At 40.8% G+C, this 27,445-nt stretch overlaps 1 protein-coding gene across 1 annotated transcript in view; it reads right to left on the minus strand.

Annotated features, from left to right (window-relative positions):
* Positions 1-729: 729 nt before the first annotated feature.
* Positions 730-27,445, minus strand: part of LOC121885542 (ephrin-A5b-like) — a 76,887-nt gene continuing 50,171 nt past the window's right edge. The window contains exons 2-5 of the mRNA XM_042395098.1: positions 15,739-16,031; positions 7,066-7,131; positions 6,861-6,941; positions 730-5,190 (exon numbers count right to left, since the gene is read on the minus strand). Coding sequence (XP_042251032.1) covers positions 5,066-5,190; positions 6,861-6,941; positions 7,066-7,131; positions 15,739-16,031 — 565 coding nt within the window. The 3' untranslated portion in view covers positions 730-5,065. The remainder of the gene's footprint in view (positions 5,191-6,860; positions 6,942-7,065; positions 7,132-15,738; positions 16,032-27,445) is intronic.

Raw genomic sequence — 27,445 nt, forward strand, 5'->3', positions numbered from 1 at the left:
TGGGAGAATGAATCACAGGATATCTTAGCCTCTGCTGCTTCGATTTGAACCATTCCTTTATAAATCTGTCTCTTGTGGCTTTATGGAAGTGCAATACTTCCATAAAGCCACAAGAGACAGATTTATAACTGCACCTTTATGACTGTTAATAAAAAAAGTTCCTACATTTGACCAAAGAGCAGTCTTTTTCTGGAAATGTCCCAGCATGTATGTGACAACACGGTCTAAACATCTTGTGCATCACATGTGATGTGAAAGGTGGCAAAGTCACTGGAGAGACAGAGGGAGGAAAAGAATGTCTGAGACAAAGGCTGAGAAATACAGAGAGTGAGAAATTGAAGCAGACAGCAGGAGAGGCAGAGCGGAGCGAGGAGCAAAAGAGCGTGTGAGACAAGAGTTTTCTTGGCGCTGCTCCCTGAAGTGCTGCACATTCCCGCAAGATTAATTGAAGCTGTTTCTGTTTTTTGTTTTTTCAGTCTGTGAATTACCTCCAGATTATAGAGAAACAGCTGTTCACCCACTTCCCCTGGACTCAGCCTGTGTGATTATGAATTGAGTGACAACCAAGACAAACAGGCAGGGCTCACTCAAGCTGCTCCGATGAAGCCTCCACGCCTTTTTGATGTTCTTTCCATTTCAGAAACTGTCACTCATTTGCATAGCAGTTAATACAAATCAGACACGATAATTACAACGACAAAGAAATATTTATTAAATCTTTTTTTGTTGTTTGTTTTAGTTAGTCATAGCTGCTCCAACACGTGTATTTACAAACAAATGGCCTTTTTGTAGAAAAATCTAGTGAGGGATTGAGCAGGAAAACAGACATTAGAATAGTTTAGATGAGTACAGGAGAGGATGGGGCTCATATAGGCACAAGGTACAGTTACTACAATGTTAAAAGAAATGTGCAGTTTTGTGGCACATCCATGTCTAGTTTGGGAAAAAAACACAGTTGTGGCTAAAGTAACAAAAACCTTCCCAATGCTAGATGCACTGACAAAAGCACACATCCTTTTTTTCTTTTTCTTTTTTTTTTTTAAGATACAAAGGATGGAGAACAGACACTGCAAACCAGGGACACAGTGGTGTTAGCTTCAGGCTACATGGTACCAAAATCAGGTGAAGAAGAAGAAGAAGACTCCTTAGAACCTGCCCTCCTCGTAGCAGTTTGTTCAAAAGACATGAGAACATCAGAATTCGACATGGAAAACAGACTTTTGTCCGCTGCAACAAACAAACACATCGAGCTTCAACACCGATAAAAGTCAATCGCGTCTCCTGAATCCTGCGACGCCGTCGTCACGGCGATCTTCACCGCAGCTCGGCACGGAAACAGCTGGAGGTGAAGATTAGCGAAGGACCGCTAACTGAAACAAACCGAATACAAGAACATCCTGCACCTTAAAGACACTTTGGATGCAACAATACAATGAGCAAGAGCGTTGTCTTTAAAAATCCATCTGTTCTTCCTTCAGGCCCTTTGATTCATGATTGTAACCCGACCACACTGCATGTTAGATATGTGCCACGTCTGCACAGATTTACAGATAGAGGGTGCAATGTTGATCCTGTTTTTTTCTGTTTCATATAAAAGACATATAAAATGAAATAAAGCATTTTTTTTATATCAAATGTTGACTTTTTTTTTCTTGCTAATCGCCCTTCAAAAGAGGTGTGAAAAAAAGAGAAAGTATCTAACACTGTATGTTACAACAGACTAATTGTTGGATACACAGTATCCACAAAACTAACTGATTGGTTTTTCTCATTGTGGCGTGGCTGGAGGTGATGATTTCAGTGACAGTGGACTGAACTCAAATGTACAGAGGCTGGTACTGTACAGTTGGTGTCAGGAGGAAAAGGTTTTTGATAAGTCCCTCCCTCAGAGTCGTAATTTGTTTGATTTCGCACTGAGATACATGAATGTTCTTAGGATTTTGTCTGTGAAACACAACATGGTGATAACCTGCTGTCCACAATAGAGAAGGGAGGGGAGCAAATGAAGTAATCTGAGATTATGTTATACAAATTTAGTGATTCAAAGGAATTCATTAATGCGACATAAGGAAAAATCCATAGAAGGAATACCGAGGGATTAATAATGCTACTAATTCATTCCCTTTGAATGACATAAGTATCAGTCAAGAATTCTGTCATTTGAAGAAATTATTTGTATATTAACAGCATGAATTACTATTTAAAGGGGCATTGCACAGATTTTACACATGAACTTGTGTTTATTCGCCACAGAGAGAACTACTCAGCCTGTGAGAACAGTTTTATAAAGTCTTCTGCGGCTCTGCAGGCAGCTTTCTAAAGTCTGATGATATTGTCAGAGTTACTGAAGACTACAACTTCATAACAAAAAGTCTGTGTAACAAACTGGAAGGGGGGAGTTTGAAAGATATGGGCATTTACCAGGCTGATACGGTCCTTTAAAAGACATTATTGAGTTGCATTATGGGAATTGTAGGATCCAGGGTTTTCGAAGGTTAAACCTGTACTTCATATAGTCAGGATATCTCAGCCTCTACTGCTTCAATAATGACCATTCTTTTTTTAAATCTGTCTCTTGTGACTCCCCCAACTTTATGAAAGTGCAATACTGAATCACTAGATTGATCCTTTAAGGGGGTCATGTATGAAAAATGGTCCTCTCTGACACGGGCAGTCTCTGTACTATGACGGAGTACTAGGGACAGAGTTAAAGGGAAAATATATATATATACAGAGTACAAGTCAAAGGTTGGACACACCTTCCATTCCCTTGAATGAAAGTGTGTCCATGATGTGTGTTTTGACTAGTATGTATATCTGAGAATTCAAGAGAAACGTTGTAATATTTTGAGAAAACTTTGATTTATAAAATTATTAAATTTTTTCTCATACTGTTAAATTAGAACTTTATTGTCATTATATTTTTGATTTTTTTCTTGTACACTAATATTATGACTTTCTCATTATTGTAACTTTTTTCCCATTACATACTGCCTCTTGTAAAATTATGATTTTACTCCCACAACATCCTGGCTTTTTCTTTTTTCAAAACATGTACAGTTACAGTTTTTTCCTACTATGACTCTTTTCAAAATGATGACTTTATTCTCATGGCATTTACTTTTTTCCTCAAAATAACAACTTGAATCTCAATCTCTGTTTTTTTTTTTTCTTCCCCCAAGTGTGGCCCTAATACTCTATTATACTGGACCAATGAGCAGGTACTACAGGTGTTCATTTTCAGCTGTGGTTTCATTTGGCAGTGAGTGAACGTGAAAGTATCTGTGCTGCTGAGAGTGATGGGTGGAAAGGATATGTTTACCACATGTTCCTGCTTTGCAACAAAAAAAAATGGAGAAGAACACGACTATTGATCTCAGCAGGAGCACTACAAATCCTCACATCTCACTCTCCTTCTCTTTTCCCTCTCAGGTCCACCAGTGGTAGAGTTTCAGTTTGCCCCAAGAGAACAAGACACCTCGTTCTGTTTATTCCATCTCTCCCGGTGGTCGATTTTTCATTCCAGAAATAACTGGTAGGAGGGTGCCCCCGGTGTATTTTCTGTACAGACGCCACTTTACACGGCATCAAAGAGGGCAACTGAATCACACACAAACCCCCGCTTGCCCTACATACACACACTACTACCACCTGCTCTGTAACTCGGTCACTGTCTCACTGAAACATCTTTAGCCACAGAAAACTTGTGCTGCTTTTTCAGGGGAGGAGTAACACCCCCTGATTAAAAAAGAGACTAAAATTAGGCATGGACACATCCCTGAACTTTTGTAGGAAATTTGCCTCTATATACAATAGTTGTGTTATGACAGTGATTCACAAAAGCAATAGTGTAATAGTAAAACTACATTTGTGACATTCGTTAATAACAAATTTGAAACACAAATATTCTATGATTTCTACACCCTGATAGCACATCAGACTTTTTTTTCTTCCTGGACTTTGTTAAAAACAATTAAAAACCATTCACTTAATTCAGCGACAGACAGATACATAAACTGTACTCAGTGTTTTCGTATGATTGTATCAAATGAACTGTGTGTAATATGAGCTAACTGGATGGGTAAGTGTGGGTGTTTTTTTATTGCCTTTCTACCGTACTTACAGACTAAACCAGAACAGAAAAAAACACGAGGACTTCACAATAAATAGGAAAATACATTTTGCCTGGCAAAATACCATATCCACTTCTACGCTCCGTTCAAATATTTTACTGTACACCCGTGTTGGCTGCTACAATTGAATTACGTGATTTATTAAAAAACAAAAACATTAATCGATCATTAAATCGTCCCTATCCCGATACTAAAAGATGAGTGCTTCTTTAAATTTACTTATTTTATTCTCAACGAGGGTCCTCCACAGTCTGAGACCATGCATCCTTTTTAACCTGAGAGAAAGGTTAAGTCATCAAAGTCTCGCCCCTTACCCTCATACCCTTGGCATCAGTCTCCTAGCAACAACATCCTGTTTTTTTTTATTTTTTATGTGTGATGTGTCACTCCCAGATCTTCTTTGAAACCTCTTCTACTTTGACGTGAGATTTAATCATGTTACATGTCGGGGATTACGTGATGTTCCTGAACACAAAAAAATGTTCAAAGTCTGTAAACTTTGAGGGATCCTGCTGTGCTTCTTTGCCTTTCAAGCTAAAGAGTGTGCTGATTGTGTTGTTTGTGTCTTGTGTTTGTATATGTTTAAAAGCATGTATGTGTGCTTGTCTTTAACGCAAATAAATGTTTAACATCTGCATACTGTGAACAGTAGCGAGGCAAACAGGTAAGAGACTCCGCCTCTTTCACCTCAGGGCGCCTCGACCATCAGCACCGGCCGCAAAGTCAAGAATCACACTAGTTTTCGAAAGTCACAAAAATCAACGAAGGCTTCAGTGTCAAAGTCCCTTCCTCTCTCTTTTCGCCAAGAGAAATTGTCAGTGTTTTTCTTTTTTTTTTTTAAAAAGTGCTCCTTGAGGGGAGGGGTTGCAGGGTAGGGCGGCCTGTGGTCCAATCAGGACAGTCCATTCCTGGGGGATTCTTCAGATTGGGCGCTATAAAGACAAGATGGCAGCCAGGAGTATGAGAGCGAAGCTGAGCAGGAGGACTGAAGTCTGGCGCCGACCAGCAGAGTTCACATCCCTTCGTGACGGCTCGGGCGACTCGTGACTGATGTCGTCTGAAGGGAAAGAAATGAAAATAATCAGTAATCACAGGCAAAACGGTGGAAATATATGAAATGAAGTGAAGGTTTTGTTTTCTTTGTGGGGAAATCAGACACTGAACAGTGTTTGTCACAGTCTGGTACTGGTGCATAATGGTGCAGGCAGTAATAAAAGAACACAGGTAAATACAAACATGTAGAACAAGGCTGGATTACCACCCAGGCAAAGCCCTTATTTCAGGAGCTCTAAAGGCCAAATATTAAGTGTTTATCAGGTGGTTTGTGATCATTAGATCAACTGCAAATATACACCCAGTATTAGCATTACACACCCCCTTCACAAACTTAAAAGATGCACCCAAACGTTGTGTCAACTGTAATATGAAGCTATATAGCCAGAAGACCGTTAGCTTAACATAAAGACTGGAAGCAGCAATAAGTTGTTGGGGGTTATGCGACGGAACTATTTCTTAGCAGGGTGCAGTGATGCCCTGGAGCTGTGTTGTCACAATGAGGATGTCAGACAAACACCAGAGACTCCAGGAAGCCACTGTGGTCTGTCAAGAAATAGTCCATCACATTATCCCCCATAAAACCACAAGTTCTCATTTTTACACTTTGGTTTATGTATGTATTAAACAATAAGATACAACATGTTAATTCATTTTTTTTGTGTTTAGATAGTACCAGGCTAGCTGTTTCCCTCTGTTTCCAGTATTTATACTAAGCTAAGCTAACCCATTGCTGGTAGTAGCTGCATACTTAATGAGAGTGGTATCCATTCTCTCATCTAACTCTTGGCAAAAAAAAGTACTTTCACCAAATTACCACTAAAGGGCATCAACAGGAGCCCACAGCTCATTTTCCCCTGGAGCTCCCTAGCATATTAAACTGGCCATGGTGTACATGTAAAATCCTAGACAAAAACACAAACTATGTACAGAAATACAAATCTTCACACACACTAGGGACAGAGGGATTATGGGTTTATCAATATGCTATTTATCAGCTGATAATGTCAAAGCCATTGACTTGTAGAGGTGACTAACCTGCGGAAAGCTACAATGTTAACCTTGACAGTCTGGGACATACAATTGATAAGCGTTTTTATATGTCTGTAAATTTATACCTAAATTACTTAGTGTGCTACTTTTGTTGATAGATAAATATTATATTTTTTGTCACAAAAAATCTTGTTTTGCCAGTATTTACACATTACTGTTCTGTAACAGTGAAAATTTCATGACTACATGATTATATACTCCAGTATGTGCTACATACTAAATGTCATGATATGCAGTTTTCTTGTATAATAATTTCTACAGTGTTCATCCTCAGCCAAATCAAAAATCAAGCTGATTTATCCAACATAATGACATCTAATGTAATCTATTTTTCACTGTGAACAAACTAAATACTTAAAATCTGGTTAGATTGAGTGTGTAGTATGGAATTAAGACAGGAACATTATTTGATTTTTCAACACTTTAACTCTCTGTAATGTACAAAATAAAAGAATTCTGAAGGAAATGAAAAGAAAGTCAATATTATGAGCAGATGAAGCGGTTATGGGAAAGTTAAATTCAGGATAATCTGTATTGAGCCTATCCCTCTGTCTGTAACACACACACACACACACACACACACACACACACACACACAATGTAATGTATATTCCCACCAACCTCTGGGTTCTAGGGAGTTGTGACTGTTCTCGTCAAACTCAACCCCTTCCTGTGAGCTCCCAGAGTTTTTCACACAATTGTCTTCAAAAAACAAAGAGGAGAGAAAGGGATGTGAAGATTAGTGAAGTCAAACGTCACTCGATCACAAGCTGGTGCACAGCAGAATGAAAAACTGGCAGAGTAGACACAACAATCTGCAACTCACTCTGAGGCCTGACGAAGACTTTGAGTCGAAGGCAGCTCCTTCTTCCTTTGTCATCAGTGATGGATGCTGTGAAGACATCACACAGAGTTAAGAACAAAACCTTTTAAACACGTTACTTATACTTCTCCATTTCAAAATACTTTCCTTGATTGGATCTCAGGTTGCATAATTATGGACTAACAAGTATATCACCATCATTACTACACTACTGATTTTTTTAATTGACACATCATATCAGGTTTATTCATTATTGAGACCAATATTGTCATAAAACTTTTTTTGTCTGTGCACTTATACTTTTGATTATGCAGCCATTCTGAGAAACTATAACTGATGGTTATTGAGAACTGTTCTTAAATTTGTACTAGTTTCTGCTGACTGCAGCTCCTGCAGCAGTCAGTGCTACTATCAGTATTTGAAAGTTGTGAAGTCATTCATTTATAACAGAAGAAAGTTTAATTTACACATTGTATAATAACCCTTTTCCCTGTGTGTCTAGCCCAGAGGTCTTCTTTTCCATCCAATTCATAACGGACCAGTAGAAAACCTATACAAACGTATTTTATTTAGGCAAAGTTCTGGTATGCCTGCTTATGTTTTACAGTGTTTAACATTTGAGAACTTTGGCTTCTTTGGTAAATAAAATAAAGGGTTCTGCAGAAAAAGGTATTAATATTCCTCAAGGTAAGGTATTTAAAAAAGCTATCAAGGTATCAAAAAAAATATTGTTTTGGTAATGATACTGACATTCAGATGCTGTATCAGCCTGAGTATCAAAAAATGACACCAGCCCTACTGAACCAAGATGTAGACAACACCATTACATATCCAAAATCTCCCAGTCAAAAAACACCTTTTCAAGTCATGTTTTTGTATCCAACAATAATCTTGAAGAACCCAAATCACAGGTATTGTTAAATCAGTATGTGATCAGATTGTCTATATCAGTATATACTGTGTATCAGTGATACTGGGTGCAACAAGTGGAAGACAAGTATCTGTAATGCCTCACAATGTCCTGACAAAGAGACTAACATGTCAGATTTAGTCTTTTCTCACCTAGTTTGACAGTGACTGTGTTTCCTGACACTTCCGCTTGTTCGCTCTGTGCTCTCATAGTCACCTATGTATGCCACAAGGGGTTAAAGACTTCAAGCTATCATCGGTTGTTGTAGTCTGCCATGTCTCTTGGCCAAGTCACAGCAAGAATTGATGACTCTATGATTGTGTAATCTGGAATACCGGTTAGTCTGATCCCAATGTAACAGTCAACTTTCTGCCCCTAGTTCTGCAAACCTACTTAACATCCTCCATTGCGTCACAGCTTCACGTGCAACCTCTTCATTCTGTAAAATCTACCATCATTCATAGACATCAGCTAAGCAGCAGAAATGAGCAATCTGACAAGGTCGATTGTTTCCTCAGCTGAGGGATTCCACACTTATCTCCTTTAAATAGATTCTGAAGAGCTTTATCTTGCCTTCTGAACTTCCCTCTCATCCTGATGTAATAAACGTTTCTGCTCCATATTTGATGATATGAAATAACTCAATGTCACCCTCATATTTCTAAGTCTAATTTGGCCATAGGCAGTCATTTCTGCAGATGTGTGACATGCTGTTATGCACACCTACAGAATCTAATTTCCTCTGTTTCCTGATTGTGAAAAGCAGAGATTAAAACATTTTTTTTTGGCTACTGTGATTGTTTAGTGGAGCTAACAAAACTAATTAGTTTTCAAGTAGTGCTGGGGACCGAGTTGCTACAAGAGCACTGAGCGTGTCTCCAGCTGTGACGAATGACTTCAACTTCTTCCTGCACTTGTGTCATGAATATTTTGATGTTTTGTCTGGTCTTATCTTCATCCCACAATAGATTTTCTCTTTTCTTTTTCCTCATAGGCCTCAATACGCTGACCTCTGTCATTTCCTGCTGCCTGCCAAACCTCTCAAACTGCTCTCGATCTGACCAACCACACACACACACACACAACCTCGAGTATGTCTAGATTTTCGTGACTGTGTGTTGGCTATATATGCATGCATGTACTGTATGTGGTTGTGGTTTTCCTAGTATGTGCATGTGTGCACAGAAGTGTCCATAGTTTGTCCACAGACACTTCTTTTTCCTTTTACCAAGATGCTCTGTGTGATGGATTCTGGGCCAGCGGTGAGTTCGTGATAAAAGTAAACCATGTCAGTGTTTCCACTGTCGCCCATGACTCAGGCTCTTATTTCAAAAGGCACTTTATCAGATGCTGTGCGGCTGTGAGAAGAGATAAAAATCATCTTTAAAAATTCACCATGAGAGGAATATTGGAAGTGAAGCGGCGGAGGGAGGAAATAAATGAAGAGAGAAGCGGTGTCAATCACGCTGCTTCTGTCTGTGTCAGCGGGTATCAAGTAACTTACCCCACACCCCGACGGTGGCTTGAACAGACAGGAGAACTCACTGTCTCAGTCTCTGTGTCTGAACTCAACTGACCAAAACTCTGTCTTTCTCTTCATCTGTGTCTCTCATGCTCTTCTGTCTGTGTTTCCTCAGTTATCTTGATCTCTCTAACTTTCTTCGACTCCCATAAAAAGTGTGCTTCTGCGCTCTCGCACGAATGTCTTGAGGGACAGATATATCAGGACAGATTGTCGGACAAAAATAAAACAAAAACAAGTGGCCAAAGCTGGACATTCTATTGATCTTTTATTCAGATTAGGGCTGTGACTCACAACAACTAAACAATCTCTTGATTATTTCTTAATTAACAAATTGATTGTTTAATCTATAAAATGCCAGAAAAAAGGAGACTCCAAGGTGACTTCCTCACACTGATTGTTTTGTGTGACCTACAGTCCAAAACCTAAAAAATATTAAAGTTACACTGATATAAAACGGAGGAAATCAGCAAATTCCCACATTTCATAATATGGAACTAGCAAATGTTTGGCAGTTTGGCTTAATAACCGACCTAAAACATCAAAATTATTAAAATTCTGTGGATTGATCGATTTATTGCTGCAGTATTAATCCAGAAATTATTTGTTTTTCACATTTCTTTATTTTCATATAGCTTAAATAATATATTGATATGATTTATTGATTTTTACTGATTTTTCTTTTCCTTTTTTTTTTTTTACCTCAATCCCTAAATCAGTGAACAAGATATGCAGTATTATACTGCATGCAACCATAGCAACAATGCATATGCTTCACACTACATTGCCAATTAACTCACTACTAAAATAGACACAGTTTAAACTGACTACATATGTTAGCTGGCAACATACTGAAATTGCAGGTTGCAAACAAGCTATTCTCATTATTTTTATGAATAATGTAGCACTCCTAACACACTTGAACAAGCAGTGTTTTAAAAAAAATGCAGATGATCTTTCAGTTGATACCAAATCAAATTCTGTAGGGCAAGTAGAGGTGAGAGTTATCTCTAGAATTTGGTAAAAGATCAGAGTTGTGATTTCTTTTTTCTTTTTTTGTCTCTGAAAATATCTGAAGTGTTGTTTCCAGACTTTCTAAGGATGTGCCCACCATATCTGTTGGCCAATCAGCAGTGGATATCCAAAAAAAAGAAAAAGAAGCAGCTGAGTCTGTGCTGCAAAAAGAGAATCATGGTAAAAATGGTTAAAAAAAAGCCAAATTTAAAGTATAAAACCAGTATGAAAATGTGAAAAACATCAGCCTCTGGACGGATAAAACACAGCCGCTCTTGTTTTTCATTGATAAGTGACCATGGTATATGCACAATAATGCACCTTGAGGTGTCATATATCAGGAGACTCTCAACCTCATCTACATTATCACATATATTATAGACAACCTGTTACTGCTTTGATATGGTATCCTTGGAAATGTTTATTTTGAAGACACACAGTAAATAGCCAATTATTTGTTTTGGTACATGGTCGTTATTTTCACTTCTGACACTACAATACAGTATGAGATGTGTTTTAGGAAGATCTTTCGAAATTCAAAATGTTGTCTTGTCTGTTCATAAAATGTTGTAGCTGTCAACAGTGCGCAGATTTTTTCTTTCACTAATTCTCACTCTCATTCTTAATCTTTCTCTGACATGGTGTCACACTGTCTTTCTCTAGTTTCCCTTCATCAGCCTCTTTCTCCCCCCACCATCCCTTCACAGATTCCAACACACACGCAATTACCCAACTGTCTCTCTTCCTTTCTCTCATGTCTGCCACCGAGGTCAGAGTCTGGGTTTTCTATCCTCGAGCAACGCAGCCGTGCTTCACCATGACTGTAACTCCAGCTCTGCCTGCAACTCTAGACCCAGCGTTAGTCAGGTCATCCGGCCGCCGCCTCACCATGACGACGGCAAACCCCCCGGTCACACGCTCACACACAGTTTACACGTTCAGTCATGTGCTGCCGGCCTTGTGACCGCTGCAGTCACATACAGCTCTGGCAACACATATCACAGATCACTAAACAGGCTCAGATGCCATGGAAGGCCAGGCTTTGGTGTGACTGTGAGGTGAATTAGACAGATCCTGATATAAATACTGTGGGATCAGATGTTTTTCTTGTGATGATCGGTTTATCTTGGGGAACAAAGCCCTTTGTCTTTGCTTCAGCCGTGAGAAGCTAAAGGGGAACTGTCGGGGTGCTGTGCTGGCGGGGTTCATGTCATTATCGATGTAGATCTGCACTGGCTGTACAGAGCGGGACCCGGGCGTTTGAAGCGCGAGGGCTTTACAGGGAGACAGTCATCTCTCTCACACAGGGAGAGCCAGACTCTCAACTGTCTCCTCTGAAAATTGGATTTCTATCCCCTGAGATTAGGATCAGGCTTCCCCCGCTCAACTGCAGCTCTATTAGAAAAACATGCCGCTCTCTGAGGCCACGAGAAACTTGCAGAACAGACCTCGTCGTCATCTCGGTGACCTTTGACCTTCTAGGACCAGCCGCAACACTGATCCTACACCAGGGCGGCTTTCCTCCGGGTGTGTGTCTGTCTGCCAAACAGGCAGGCCTGTAGCCAACTGCAGGTGTCATCTATTTGACGTGGCCCCACCCATTCTTCCCCCCTGCCTGGGGCAAATGACGATCACCCCGGACGAGGACAAAGGAGTGTCTGTCTTTACTGAGACAAGCAGACATGAACCCCCTTCAATATGTCATTTACATGACCACTTAACAGATTCCCAAACCATATTATATGTGCAACACTGGTATTATCTATCAGCTATTGTTTGTTAGAAGAAGACACAGCCAACATGCAATTTGACACTGATACCAGCAGCTGATAAAACATAACTTACTGTAACACAACCAGTATTTCTAGATGTGGATGTTTATGCTGGGGCAAAAGCTGCATTCATTGGAAAAAATATGTTTTTCATGTAGAAGGAGAAGATATCTTATTTACTCACTGCCATCAGTTAACAATCCTTTATTCTGTAAAATTAGCCTAAAACGCCTATCAAAGGCATACCTAAAGTAAAATAAGAGCTGATCTTGAACCATTAGGATTAAATGCATGGTTTTGGTCTCTTTTGAATATTTTTTTGCAAACAGATGCCTGCAGATGATCTATAGCTGGGACTTAGTACCTGGAATGGGATCACAGCATGTAGCCTTACCTTGTCCAAATTCAAATTTAATAACAATACCACAGGAAATGAATATTTTACACATTTTTCTAAGGGTGTCTCTTGGCATCTTCCGAAAAAAGACCATTTAGAGATACCAAAAGACCCCTACTTTGGAGTAACTGAAGCATAAACACATTGTACTGCTTTATTCTCCTGCTGAAACTAAACTTTGTGCATATAAAAGAGTCAAAACAAGTGCTATGGTGGATAAGCAGTTTATATAAAAAGCAACACACAGCAAACTATTTAAATTTACATAATTTCCATGTTGTGGCTTTATAGAAACCACTAAAGCTGCATATTGTCATTTTAGAAATTTCATTGGCTATTTGAAGCGCCAGTCATCAGCAGAATTCCTATTGGCTCAGTCTTTACACAAAAGAACAGCAGCAGGCACCTCCTTTCAGCGTGGACTCTCATTGATTGGCTATTGTAGGCTGTGGACAGGACATGGAAGCTCTTATTGAGTCAAGTGAGGCGTCAATCAAAACATCTGAGGGCAGCTGCCATTTTGACACCAAGATGTGGCTAAAATTTACATGCTTACTGAGTTTTGACGGAAAATACGTGGAAGATTAGGACATCTCCCGGTTAATTGGAAATAAGGCAACAGCCATTCATTGATATTTTTCGAAGTAATAATGTTTTTTTGGACTAAATATTTTACTGGATTGGATCAACTAGACCTTTGCCAATGTATCAAAGCTGTTTGTGTCGGAGTTGTATCAGTCAGTGGAGTAATATGAGGCTTCATAGGTGAGTAGCGTGAATTTTGTAATTGTTGTTGACAGAGGTGTTGAATGTATCTTCTGTTGTGATTGTATCTTGAAATGGTTTGCATCAGTCGAAGCACAAGAATCTTAGCTTTGCAAAGATGTGGCACATAAATACCCACTTAAGGATAGGGGTTGTGTACATAGCATAGTTGTGTTCAAACTTCTATTACTCAATGCCAGTAGCCATTTTGGTGATCCTGACTGTTGGAGAAAAAAACTTCAGAGTGTTACCTTTCAAAGGACCATGCATGTACTCCTAATGGTTCAAGAACAGCTTTCAATTTACTTTAGGCATGCCTTGGATACAGGAATTTAAAGGAATGTTAAGAGGTTAAAAGAAAACCTTCAAACATGAATTTAGTGGTATACATACCGCTACACGATTCTATACAATGTTATGTGAAATGTTCTGACTATGAGGCCTTGGTATGTTCCCTGAGGTGTCATTGTGTTTTGTTATTTCATCTTGTGCTCTGATCCCATGTTCTCAGAGGGAAAAAAAGTGTCTTTGGTGAACAAGGATCTGATGGATGAGTCATAAATCTGAGTCAGCGAGAGATAGTCCATATGGCCTGAAACAGCTCAAAGCCATATGGACAGTCTCTCTGCCTTTCTTTCTCTCTCTCTGGATGATCAATCATCATCAGAGTCTCCAAGAACATCATCTTCACTCGGTTTCACATCAACCAAGGCCAACTGAACAAATAAAGGAGGATTAGGCAATTTTTTTTTAATCGATATCCAAGGAATTGCAAAAACAACAATTCTCCACGATTTTGCTAAACAATGGTCACATTTACGCAAGGGAGTCGAGTGGACTAGCCAATGAACACAGAGTTCCAACATCAACATCTAGTGAAGGATAATACATCACAAAACAAAATACTGCAACAATAATATGGATTCAGATTTGGTTTAACTCTCTTGAACACAAACTTGATGATCTTGTAATCCCAGATGCTCGCTTGTAGCACTGTCCAGGGAAAGGTGAAAGTGACACATGAGGAGACAAAATCATCAATTACTGATATTTCCTCATCAGTCTCACCACTTAATGATAAAAAATGCTCCTTGTGCTCTTTAACTGCACTGACCTGCCAGTGTGTCAGTCACTACAAACCCACAGAACTTTGTTTTAGATTCTAGTGGCAAACTTTTCAAAGATACCAAATGTGGCAAGATGGATTTGGGGGAATGTGTATGAAATTATCCACACAGTAAGGATCATAGAGCCTTAATCTGGCATTAGAGCAAGCAGTTTTAGAACATATCTGATATCATACAGCTACCTAAATGGGATTTCAAAGGGGATATCATGGTTCAAAGTGTTAAATCAATGATCAAATAGTTCATATACCAAAGCCTTCTGCAATTTGGCCAATTGTGATTTGCAATTCAACATAAAAAACCTCCTGTTGAGATTAGGCAGATGAGCCAAAGTGTGTGTGTGTGTGTGTGCTTTTAATGAATTCTGATTTTTAGGCAGCTCTCCGAAACACCTGCTCTGGGTCTGGAGACACAGCTGAAAAGCTGTATCAACACAGTCGGGGATGTTTGGGGAAAATACTGATATCTTTACTACTTTGTAATGTCAAAATTATGCTCTCTTTCCACTGACTCTTGTACTCATTATTGGTTTCTGTTAATACTCTGACCAACTAAATACTTAAGATCTACCATCAGGTGCACTGTATCTCATCTCGTCCCTTTCTTCTGCCCCTGTAGGGCACTGACTTTTCTTACAAAAACATGACTTCCCAGCTGTTTGTTTTCCCCAGTCTTCTCACGAGGAGAAGAAAGCTGAGCTCAGCCAGTCAGCTACGAAAGACACTGAAGACAAAACCTCAACAGTAGAGATGTTTTTCTCCCTCTGGCTCGTGTTTTGGCTTGGCCCTCATTCCAAGGACTTGCGAAACAAAACCATTACATTGCCGCTGTGTTTATGAAAGATTCCAGGATGAAACTGATACCTATCTTCTGATGTAACTCACAGTTGGGACTGGATATTGTTTGAAATGATCCCAGTGATGATACAACACCTGAGTTTCCGTACTGATAACAAAATGATGCTTTTAGGTACCTTACTTTGAGAAATATGATTTTTTTTTTTAGATAACCTTTTTTTTTCATTTAACAAATGAAGCTGAAGTTCTCAAATGATAATCAGTGCCAACTTTCAGTGCTGACAGTTTTTGATTCTCAGCGCTACAGACACATTTCAGTCTGTATAAAAAAAAAATTCTGTGAATAATACAGGGTGGTAAGTGCATACTTACAGATATAATAATACTCTCTGCCAGGGCGGAACTCGAAGCCTAAGGAGAAGGGAGTGAAGAGCTGGAACTTCTCAGAGAATTTCAGTGGTCCGTTCGGTGACAGAGGCCTGTTGCACTCCCAGCGTTTGAAGCCCTTGGCGGTGTGGTCACAAGAGCTGTAGCCGTCATAGTTCACCATGTAGAGGATGTAGCGCTCAGCCCGCTCATCAGAGACCGGACCAATGTAATGTGGACAGTAGACGTCAAGGTAGTCGTTTATGCAGACGTCAATGTGGTAATCACCCCGGTAAAACCTGGAGGAGAAAAAGATAGAAAAGAGAGAAATGTGAATACATGTAGAGTAGTTTGTGCAGAAAGACATCAAATCTGTATGACAACACCACTGCAACTTGAATGACTTTATTTTCAAGATTCGGGTCAACTGTTTAAGGAGTCTAAAGTAAGTAAAGTGTCAGAGCAGTCAAGTCTCAAGTTCTCATTTTCGTGACTTAAACCTCACATCTGAAGTTCTGAAAAACACATAATATAAAAACATGTCTGGGCTGAGACAGTGAGTACCCAAGAGGCATGTGACCACTTATTCTCACATGATTGAATTTGTGTTTCTAATCCAAAGCAAGGTCAGTACATGTGTGTGTGTGTGAGCAATAATACTAACATGATTAATCTATTATTGGTTATTATTGATTGTTCTCTGTTTCCCACAGTGGCATCATATGAATCATGTGATCACTCATCTTGATCTTTTTTAATGATTGATTTACCAAACAATGAGGATATATCCGGAGCATGCATGCTCTCTCTGCAGCAGCCTGCTTTGCATTTTGAACACATTTAACAATCAGATTCCTCTGAAGGTGTGCTTTGCTCAAGGGCACATCAGCAGCAGCTGTTTAAGTGGAAGGAAAATTTGTTAGGGGAGTTTCTCGCCATCATGCTCCCCGATGATGTGTTCTCCACAGAGTTCTGAATACTGTCGACAAGAGATGATACTTTAGGTATCTTGTTGAGGCTACAGCTGAAGAAAAGGTTACCATATGTGCTCGGAAACAGAGGATGGACTGTGGAAAGATACATCCAGGCTCCGACTCCTCTGGTTTTGTTTACAGGATCTCATCGTGTCAGTCTTAATCAACCCAAGCCTCTTGCGAGACTCAACCGAATCCCCCTGCTACACACCCACCCCCCGGCAGAAACCTCTTACGACACACGCTAGTCAGTCCTAAGCCATATATCAATGTTAGTGCTCAGCAGAGATGACTTATGCTGGTGCTGAAATTAAAGTCCCCTAGCGTTACAGGGCTAATCCCCTGGTTAGCATGTGCCTTTAGCAGCTTTAAGAGGATCCCTCTGTAGAATGAGATTTTCATTAGCCCAATATGACAGCTTGATGTAGGAGCCCCTCATGGAATCTGTGAGTCTGGGAAAATGAGGCCTGTTCTCAAGCCTTGCCTTGAAACAGCCCCAAGATTTTTCGCCTGGTGTTTACTGTAAACCGAGTGGACAGGAGAAGGGGGGAAAAAAGTGCAGTGGTGAGATATGCCAGGTATTCATTCCCGAGGAGAGTGATTGAAAACACATATTCCCATAGGCGCCGTATAAGGTTGCATTTCTGAGGCTTTTAGCAGAGACAGATTAGGCTTGGACGGCCGGCTGGTTGTGTCTCTGTAGCTGCTAATGGCCCGCAGTTCAGTATCACTGACATGCTGCGGATGTCTTCAATACTCCACCTCTGTTCATTGACACAGTGACAGCCATCAGGGGAGACAGGCCGGAGACCGTGCTGGAGCATGCAGCAGGCTGATGATCTGTTACGGGTCAACTTCCCAGAGCGCCACGGGGGGTTTCTTTACCCTTACGGACCGGGCCTCACTGGCCACGGATCAGATATTACGCCTACTCCTGCTCCTCGCCAAGGGAACAACAGTAACAGTCAGCTGATCCGAGGCCAGGTGAGTCAGGGAGGGAGGGGTTGAGACGCAGCTGTTGCCGCTGACATGTACATGTTCGGGCTTCAGGAGGCGTGAGTAGCATAAAGGGAGGTGTGTACTCGCCGTGGCCTGCTGGGGGTATCAGGTTGTCGTTACACAGATTGTAAATGTGCTGCAGGATTAGTAGCCGTCCTACTGGGTTTGCAGGGGCTGCAGATGAGCGGATGTGTGTGTGGGTGTGTGTGTGATAGCGGGGTGTGTGGGTGTCTTGTGGCATCGTCAGCCATATTCTAATCTTTTTCTCTCTCTAATTATAGTCTGGTCAAATGTGAAACCAAAGCCCTTGTTTTCTCTCCCATTTTCTTTTCCCCCCTGCAGCACCAGCTGAGCTCTTTGGCTCCAGGCAGGCACAGCATGGCCTCCCTTAGCCTCAGTTTCAGAGCTGCTCCCTGATATTATGACTACCGGGGTCAGCTGGCTCCACAGTATCAGGTCCTCAGCCAGAAGCACTGTGGGATAGCCTGCTTTGTCCTCCCGTGTCCTTGCTAAGCCTTGAATGTTAGCTTCAACCTTGCAAGTGTCAGTGGCTGTCAATCAAACCTGACCCAGGAGTAACAACTGAGATAAGCCAAGATTAAGCAGTTTCTAACTAATGCCTTTCGTAGAGAAAAGTGAGAAAAAGTTTTTTGAAAGTGACGATGGCCCTGTTTTGAGCTTGACACTTGCATTAAGATACAGCCAGATTATGCCTGGAGCGGGAACAGCGTTTACTCCTGGCATCAATACGCTTCTGGAAATCAGTCTCCAGTGACCACGTCTGATTGGATTTCACTTCCCAAAAACATTCATCACTATGTAACACTTCAGTGAAGAAAAATCAAAAGTGGCCATCTTTGCCTCTAGCAGGCAAGCATGGACTTTAGCTGTTCTAATCTCTGAGTTTCCTAATTTAGCCGCTTTCACCATTGGAACTACTTTTTACCAAACAAATAGTTCCTATAAGGCAAGTTGCTCTTGAATTTGAGATGTAATCTCAATAATTTGAGATGTCAGTGCTTTGATGCTTGAAAGCTCTAGAGGTAAGTGAGAAAAGGAAAGATATTAATAAATTAAGATCAGGCAACAAGAATGACATGAGGAAGGACTAATAAAGTACTAAGAATAAAATATGATTGGAAACAATGTGCAACTCTTTCTGCCTACAGATGTAGCTTGGGTAATCAGTTTCTTATTCGTGTCTTGAATGCACATTTTTTGCTGTCTCTTTACGATCAGATCACAGGACATTGAGTTTTTAATGGTAGCTCTGAATGGGGTCAAATGTGGCCAACATATGTAGCAAAGAGGATGTATGTGACTAATATCTAAAGTATGGACTGTAGATGTTTATTACAAAAGATGATAAAATGTGTACTGAGAGTAGCACCTGGGGATGTACAGAGAGCCCAGTATTTGTATTTGTATCTGTGTTTGTTGAGGCAGCAAAATTATTTGTATTTGTATTTGAATGAAAGAAAAAAAAATCCAGTTTTTGTTTTATTACATTTCTAATTTTAGGATATTTAAGTGTTCTTTAATAAACTATTCTGAGAGGGAGGGCTCCCTCAGGTCCATAGGTCTCAAATCCCAATCTCCCACACCACAGACATCTGTACTGACCACTCAGCTAAACCTCAACTCCACCAGACAGAGAGATCTGGAGCTATTTATACAGCCATGACACAGAAACAGACAGTGATGTAACTTTGCTACGCTGCGAGTCCCAACCTGTGTTATTTGACATGTTTGTTTTTTTTTTGTTCCTGAAAACAAATCATTTTTAAAATATTTGTATGAAATAAATATTCGTTAAAACCCACTATTTGTCCTTTTCTGAATACCATGTTCGGATTCGGCTCCACCCCTAGTAGCACCAGTACATGACGGTGCTCCAGCTGTTTGCCAGATGGAGGTTATGAGGAGGTTTTTGAGTGGCAGAAATGAAATATTGATAAGACACAGAGCCATAAACACAAAGCCTGACTCAAGATGTAGTTGATTAGATGAGATTTGAGCCTTTACTGTCTTTTGTTTTTTTCCTCGGAGGAAGCTGACCAGAGCTTTTCTCCTGCTGATCTGTACTCTGATCTCTATCCTGAGAGCACATCCATCACCCCCCGCCGAGGGCTGGACTGAGGCGTGAGAAACATTCATTCATTTATCGAGCTGTAAACCTTTGGCTGTATGCATGATCTTTAGCATCAGGGTTTCTTCATTTTCATTACCAGTGAGATTTATTCATCTGTGTTTCTAAATGGCTTTGTTGTTATAGGCTATTTAGTGAGTCATTAAGCCTTCACAGGGCTGATCCAGGCAATTTCAACAGTTGTGTTTTGGTCTCGGTGTTGTTCTGAACAGCAGGAGGTGGTGAGAGCTGATCGAGGGTTCGGGGGGTTTTTTGATGGCGGGAGGCAGAAAGAACGATTGGACCCGGACAAAAAAAACCCTCCAAAAAACCCCCAGCACGGTTCAGCAGTTTAGCGTCAGTTATAAATGTGTCATAATGAGCCATTAGCGAATAAAAGCACCTAAATCCTAAATCCACTTGTCTTGGGGATTAATGATCCCTGATTGGCTGAATGACTCACGGCGTGTTAGAGGGGCTTATCAATGAATCAGTAACCGGAGCTCTTAGCAAAGCACACATCTATGGATAATCCTTCTTTTCAGTTAGCTCCCCCGCTTGTTTGCTTTCTTTATCCCCATCTGTTGTGTTTGTGTCACTCTTTGGTATGGACCAGGTAAGGGAAGGCAGAGCCAGAATGGCAAGAGAGACAGACACACAGAGAGAGTGTAATTAGAGTGAAGGAGAGCTGAAGGGAAAGAGGGAGTGCAGAGGAAGTGAGTAGAAGAAAAGAGAATAAAGAGAAGAGGGAAGGAGAGGAGAAGAGTGAGGAGGAAAACAAGAGGGTGCAAGAAAGTGAAATGGAGAGAAATAGAAAACAATTATTTTTCATGCAGGTCACCTCTGGAAATTAACAAGTACCTTTAAAATCAACCCGACAAACTAAAACATCTGTCTGAGAAGTCTTTATTTTCCCTTTTTTCCGGGAACATTATATGCTCCTTCCAGGAAACTTGTTAGGAAATTGTTGGGAAATTATTGTAAATAAAGCGTCACCGTTCTATCGTCCAACATGAAGGTCTAAAGGCTGTTTTAAAGCCCTGTTCACACTGCCAGGAAATGCTTGTGGAAAAATAATGAATTCTATCCTTTTTTTTTTTCTTCATTTTGTTGGACAAAAAGTTTCAAAAATAAATACTGAGTCTAAAAATGCTGGAATCAGCCTAAAACAATTTGGCAAGTTAATCATGTAAAAACCCACTGCAGTCGAATGCACACCTAAATTCTCAGAAAACATGAGGACATGACCTCAGCATCCTCAGCGCTGGCTGGGTGAAAGTTGAGCAGTGAGACGAGAGTAGAGGTGTTTGTTTGTTATAGTTTTTTTTAGTCCTTTTTGAAAATGTAGCGATAATAAAAAAGAAATATCAAAGTTGTAGGAAGCAAAAAGAGGACAGGAGAGAAAGAGGAGAAGATAGATGGACGAGGAGCAAATAAGTGGGTGGAGGAAGGATGCAAAAATAAGAGACTAAACAGGACAAAGGAGAACAGGAGAGGGTAGAAGAGTAGAGCGGAGAAGTGGGGGAGAAGAGGAGAAAAAGAAAGGAGATGATAGAGATAAGAGAGGAGAAAAGGAGTGGAAGAGGAACTGAAAAGTGGGAGAGGAGGTGAACAAAAAAGAGAAAAAAGGAAAAGGAATGTAGACAAAACAAGAGGGTAAAAGAAAGTAAGAAAGGGGGGAGGAGAGGAGGAGAGGAGAGGAGCTGGGAGAGGATAAAGCCCTCCTGTTGTTTTCCTCATGCACACAGTCGGGTCAGACGAGGGGCAGCTTCCCAGGGTTATACCACAAAGAAAGAAAAGAGGAGATACTTTCAGCCCACAGAAACACATGAAGCTTCTGTCTTCACACACACATACACACACACACACACACACACACACAGTGATAATGTCTGCACTGAAAGACAAGAGGGCGCACTAACCACAGGCTGCAGACCTCACGCTGCTTCTATATCAAGTCCCTCAATTTACTCCTCCGCAAAACCATGTGCACTAACTGGCTTTTTAAACAAAACACGATTGAAATGCCTCCCTGTAGTTCCCAATCGCAGCCTCTAGGGGGAACTCTTCACAAAAAAGGGGTGAAAAAAAGGCTGTGGTCATGTGATGTGATGTCACCAGATGGGGTCTGTCCTGTTGCCCTCGGGGTTGGGAGGTCTCGATCACCCTCCTTCCACCTGTCCCATCATTCATAGCTTCGCCGCTGGGAAGTTAAAGCCATTATTACTTTGTTGGCTAATTATATACACACATCTGTCCATGCGCTCACAAACACACACACACACACACACACACACACGCACACAACATGTATTTAAACACATAATGTGTCTGCCAGGGGGCTCAGTCCGACTGGGCGTCGACAGCAGAAAGATGGGAAAAATGGAGCCTGTAAAGTATAGACAGCGCTCTGTGTTTTTTTTTTTTTTTCTGTGCTGGGAACAAAACCAGGGGAGGTGAATAATTGGCCTCAGATTGAAAACACATTGCTGCTTGTGGGAAGGCACCTCGGATACTTAAAAAATAAAACAGAGGTTGCAGAGAGCGAGAGGAAACAGAGGAAGGAAGAATGAGAGCAGGCTGTCTGTTTATGGATCGCGGTGGTCCTGACTGTGCCAATCACTAACTCGTCTTTCAATACAGCTGCAGCCACACTGTGTGCCAGGCTGCATGAAGCCACACACTCAGTCGGAGAATGTTCTGTGCGAAGCTTCATGTATATTCTAATCGCCGTCTGTTTGCACATTAGGTCCTGTTGTTGTGTGCCAGTGCGCGCTGTGTGACAAACTGGAAACTGACAAAATGACAACAAGCTGTTTATAGAAAAAAACAGCTACATACAAGACTTTTTAGTGTCTGAGGATCATCAGCGCTGATACCAGAGGGATACTTTTTTAATACTTTGTTTTGAGAAACCACAAAACACTTTTTTTTCGTTTAGCCAAAGTCTTGAAATTTTAAACGGTGCTAAACAAAATCACGCTAGGTCCATGATTTCCTAATGATTTAAGGTTGTTTTCTGGAAAAAAAACAATGTAATTTGTCTGCACTTAAAGTTGCATTTAAGGGACTTTCCAGTATTGTACTTCTCTAAAGTTGGAGGATTTACAAGAGACAGAGAGAAAAAAAAAAAAGTTGATTGTTGAAGCAGCAGAGATAGTATTGGTCAAGCTCCAAAAATGTTCTATCCTACATTTCCCATAATGCAACTAAAAGGTGTCTTTCATTAGACCCTCTGATTCTATGGTCCCAATGTGTAATGCTTTCTGGAAAATATGAAGCGTTTCTGAAAAATGTCTCAAATCCAGTTTGAGATTACACTGATGACATCATCAGGGTTATTTTATTAGACGTTAGAGAGTTCCTCAACAGCCACAGAAGACATTATGCAACTGTTTTCACAGGCTGAACAATGCTAACCAAAACAAGTAAACCAATCTTCATATGTAATACTGGTGGAGTGCCTCTTTAAATCCAAATATATATTAATTCAGTATTTATTTATTATGGGAAACATTACTATTTGACATATGTGAATACATGTTTTACATTTTTTCATGCTCAGCTGACCTGTTGTAACTGAATTAAACCGGACACTGTTGAAACATGAGACATTTTTGGGTTGAGCACTAAATGAGTCTCCTGATTCTTCACCTAAATGACATCAAAGCTATGACTGACAATAACTCTCGACCTAAAGTGGAAGGAAAAAAGTGCAACGTAAGCAAATAAAATCTGCAAAAACTTTACTTTCTTTATTTTACAACCACAAAATAAATGAGATGTTTATTCATGCAGGACAAATACTAATCAGCTGACCTGTGTTTATTTCCAGGCACGCGATCTACTGTGGAATGTCATCTTTTGCGCATTATGAATGTTGCAATATTTGCACAACACATGTGACATGTTTCATTATTTTTGCAGTAGAAAGCAGCTCCTTTGTGAAACATTAAGAGACTTCTGTGGATCACCCTGAGTGACTGCTGTGAATTAGGTTATTTGAGTGACCTGACCCTTTAAGATGAATATTTCTGACCGTGTACAAACTGAGAGAGAGGAGTGATTCTCCTCCTGTCTTACATGGACGAGTCCGTCCTGCGGGTTAATTACTGGCTACGCTATTCTGGTGTCAAGGAGGTCAAAGCAGCAGCAGCAGCATGGGGTTAGTGTCAGTCAACACACATGCGCGCACACACACACTCACACACACAGCAGGGCTCCATCAGTCAGTCAGTGTAAAACCCCGAGGGGCCGACAGACCGACTCATAAAACCCCTATGTGCCAAAGATGGTTGCTCAGGTTGTCATGACGGCAGTTTACAACAATCCAATGTTCCAATCACAGAACTGTCTGCTTTTAACAGATAGTGTTCATACCTGATGGTGTATATAGTACATACAGGCACGCACATACATGGGCCCAGACATACGTATCCCCTCTATCACCTCTAATGCCACATAACTCCAGGAGGCCTGTCCTGTTAAAATAACCCCGCTAAAAAAAATGTCCCATCAGCACCTGCCAGGCAAGTGCAGAGAGGAACAATCTGCAAGATGCTTCGGTTCACTATATATAAATCTGACGGTCTGTTGGTTATGTATGAATTTTTGATTTAATTGTGCCTTTGAACTTAAGGCGGACGCTCCTGCAGAGCACACAGACAGCGTAACCTCTGAGAGCGGCTGAACATCCCAGGATGCCTCCCGTCAGACGAGCTGCTCACCGTGCTCGGCTGATATCGATCTGACACCTTAGACTCTGAGCTGAGGTCAGGGGTTAGTGACAGCCCATTATTCAGACTGAGAGCCCGTGTTCGGTCAGTGTCTGAGCCCAGGTGATGGACTGACATTGCTGTCGTTCATCTTGGGAGCTGCTGAGGGACGGAGGGTGAAGTTTAAGAAGTCTGTTGGAAAAACTCAATTCGCCATGAAATGACTTGTGCCTCGTTCACTTCCGTTATTTTCTGCTTGTGAACTTCTGCTCAGATCTCATCGTGCTCTTCTTGAAGTTCCTTGCTGGTTATACTATATCTATATTTCTTTTTTTTTTTTTTTTTTTAATCGTTGAAACTTCCTTATATTGTTTTTGTTGCATATTGATCCCTCTTCTCTCCCCTCTTTTATTTCATCTTCATTGTTTCCTTACATTGTTACTTTTGTGCCTGTTTGGTTGTTGTGTGAAAAACTCAATACATAATTGATCACAAATGTTTTTTTGTTTTTTTTAAACTTCCCAGACTTTCTTTAAAAGCAATAGATTAAATTTCTTTGTGAATCAAGTGAAGAACACTTTATGGATAAAATAAGCAGACAGGAATGTCTGTGTTGAGCTGATTCAGCAAAGTAAATCAAGATGCTTCCTCACATTAATGCAAAAATCTTATAAAAATCCAATACTGCCATAAAGCAAATCTGCTCAATGATTTACAAGATTGCCTACAATGAATTTCTCTTTTTCATCTGTGACTTTTTGAAAAATAACACTTATTTGCTGGAACTACTTCTGTATGCTCCACTTTTTTTGTCTTTTGTATTTTTCCTTGCCTTGATCATGCTCCGTTGGTTCTTGCTGTGCTGATGCACACATTTAATGACCACAACTGCATGTTGCTTTTTTATGACTCAGTTAAGTGTAAATGCCTGAATGGATATGAACGCAGATACATATGAGGCTTTGTTTGTACTATATTGGACGCCTGTGTAGGTGGTCTTATTCACACATGGGCGCATACAGTGTATGTGGACCCTCATGGACATGGGTTTATGATCATTTGCATCTAAGCAAAGACAGAAAGTATCATTTGAACTGAAACATCTAAGTTTGAGTAAACTTAAAGTAGGTCGATAAAGTCAGAAAATGCAAATAGACGCTTCCATGTAACTGTTTTTACTGTAATAGTGTTAAAAGTTTCTATAATTCATATTCTTTATTTTCTTTTATCATTAACAAATGCACATGAACTTATTTATTTATCTGTAGACTACATATAAGTGTAAGTACATATTATCTAGTTATTTATTTGCTGAAACTGGAATTGGAAATATATTAAAAACAATATAGTAAAATTCGGTCAAAAAAGAAATAGAAGGAGGAATACATACATGATCAAGACCACTGCACATCCCTGAACATACACACACATGCACAAAATCCAGATGTGAACATGCCTACGCAGCAGTGAATTCTACAGGAAGGCCCGCACCTGAAGCGTGTTTGACTAGCATGGCCCTGATCCTCGCTCAGCAGAGCTGAGACTCAGACCTCTGACCTCCTTCCCCAGGGGCGATCCAAGCCCCCTGCACTGCCCTATCACTTTACTGCACCCTAGGGAGCCGTGGCCCCGCCAGCCCCGGGCCCGACACACTCTGAATCGACAACCGAGGGGGGGGGGTGGGGGGGGTGGGGTGGGGGGAGAGGGGGAAGGGGACGGCGGTGGAGAGAGGAACCCACAACGTCTGGACTCAATCACCCGCCCATGACAAGCCTGCAAAGCTCTCACACACACACCACCGCACGCACACAAACACACGCACACACGTACGCACACACACACACCGACACCAGCACTTATCCACCAGTGAGGTCTCACACACATCAAAGTGCGGTGGAGCTGACTTGGTTGAGTAATAGGCGTTCTGTGGGGAGATGGTGAAATGCTAAAACTCAGGCTTGGAAAATTTGTTGTGTTCAAGGTTCTGAGAAGAGAGGGGGAGAGAGAAAGGGTGAGAGACTATTATACTTAAGATATGAAGAGAGAGAGAGAGAGAGAGAGAGGTGGGGGGTTGAATTGATAGATTGACTAGTGAGAGAAATGTGAAAGAAGATGCCGAAATGATGTGAGAAAATTTGAGGTCTGTGATAGAGGGGAGTGGGAAAGAGCACATCCTTGATTTAGATCTCCCATAGGTCCTGTATAATAGCTAGGAGGTCTGTGTGTGTGTGTGTGTGTGTGTGTATGTGCTAACACTGAAAGTTTATTTGTATTGCCAGATATCACATACAAAGTCCCAACGGGTTCAACAAGCTCACAAAGTCAACAGTTCCCAACCATAAAATACAGAAATACCAAAATTCCAGAATAAAGAAAAGAAAGACAAGAAATAAAGCATTCCATTGTGTCCATTCATGCAAATATGTGTCACCAACCATATGTGTTTCAATGGAAAAATGCAACTCATAACTCATAACATACCAGCCGGGCAGCGCTGCGACATGGCAGCACAGCGGGGGTCGACAACAGGGAGTCTCTCACGGGGGCCGCGACCGCATGCAAAGCGAAGTTCACGTAACTGACTGAGGCAGCTGAAAGCATCAGCGGGCTACTTGTATTGTATAAAAAGTAAGATGTGGAGAAGTTGACATCCCAACTGTCCTTGAAGTCCAACATTTAATAAAAACACTAACTACGTTTCACAGCGAGGAGAAAATAAGAGAAAGGTTTCATAAATAACCTGTACTTTCACCTCTATAATTTTTCCGTGATTGCAATGATTACTATAATTCGCACAGGACATGGTGGTCCCTCGAGATTTTTAGGTGAAAACAGTTTAATGAAGGGATGAGGGATTGGAGAAAAACCAAACTTCCTCTATATCTCCCTCTTGCAAT

Source organism: Thunnus maccoyii, chromosome 19 (genome assembly GCF_910596095.1).
Source record: "Thunnus maccoyii chromosome 19, fThuMac1.1, whole genome shotgun sequence".
Taxonomy (NCBI): domain Eukaryota; kingdom Metazoa; phylum Chordata; class Actinopteri; order Scombriformes; family Scombridae; genus Thunnus; species Thunnus maccoyii.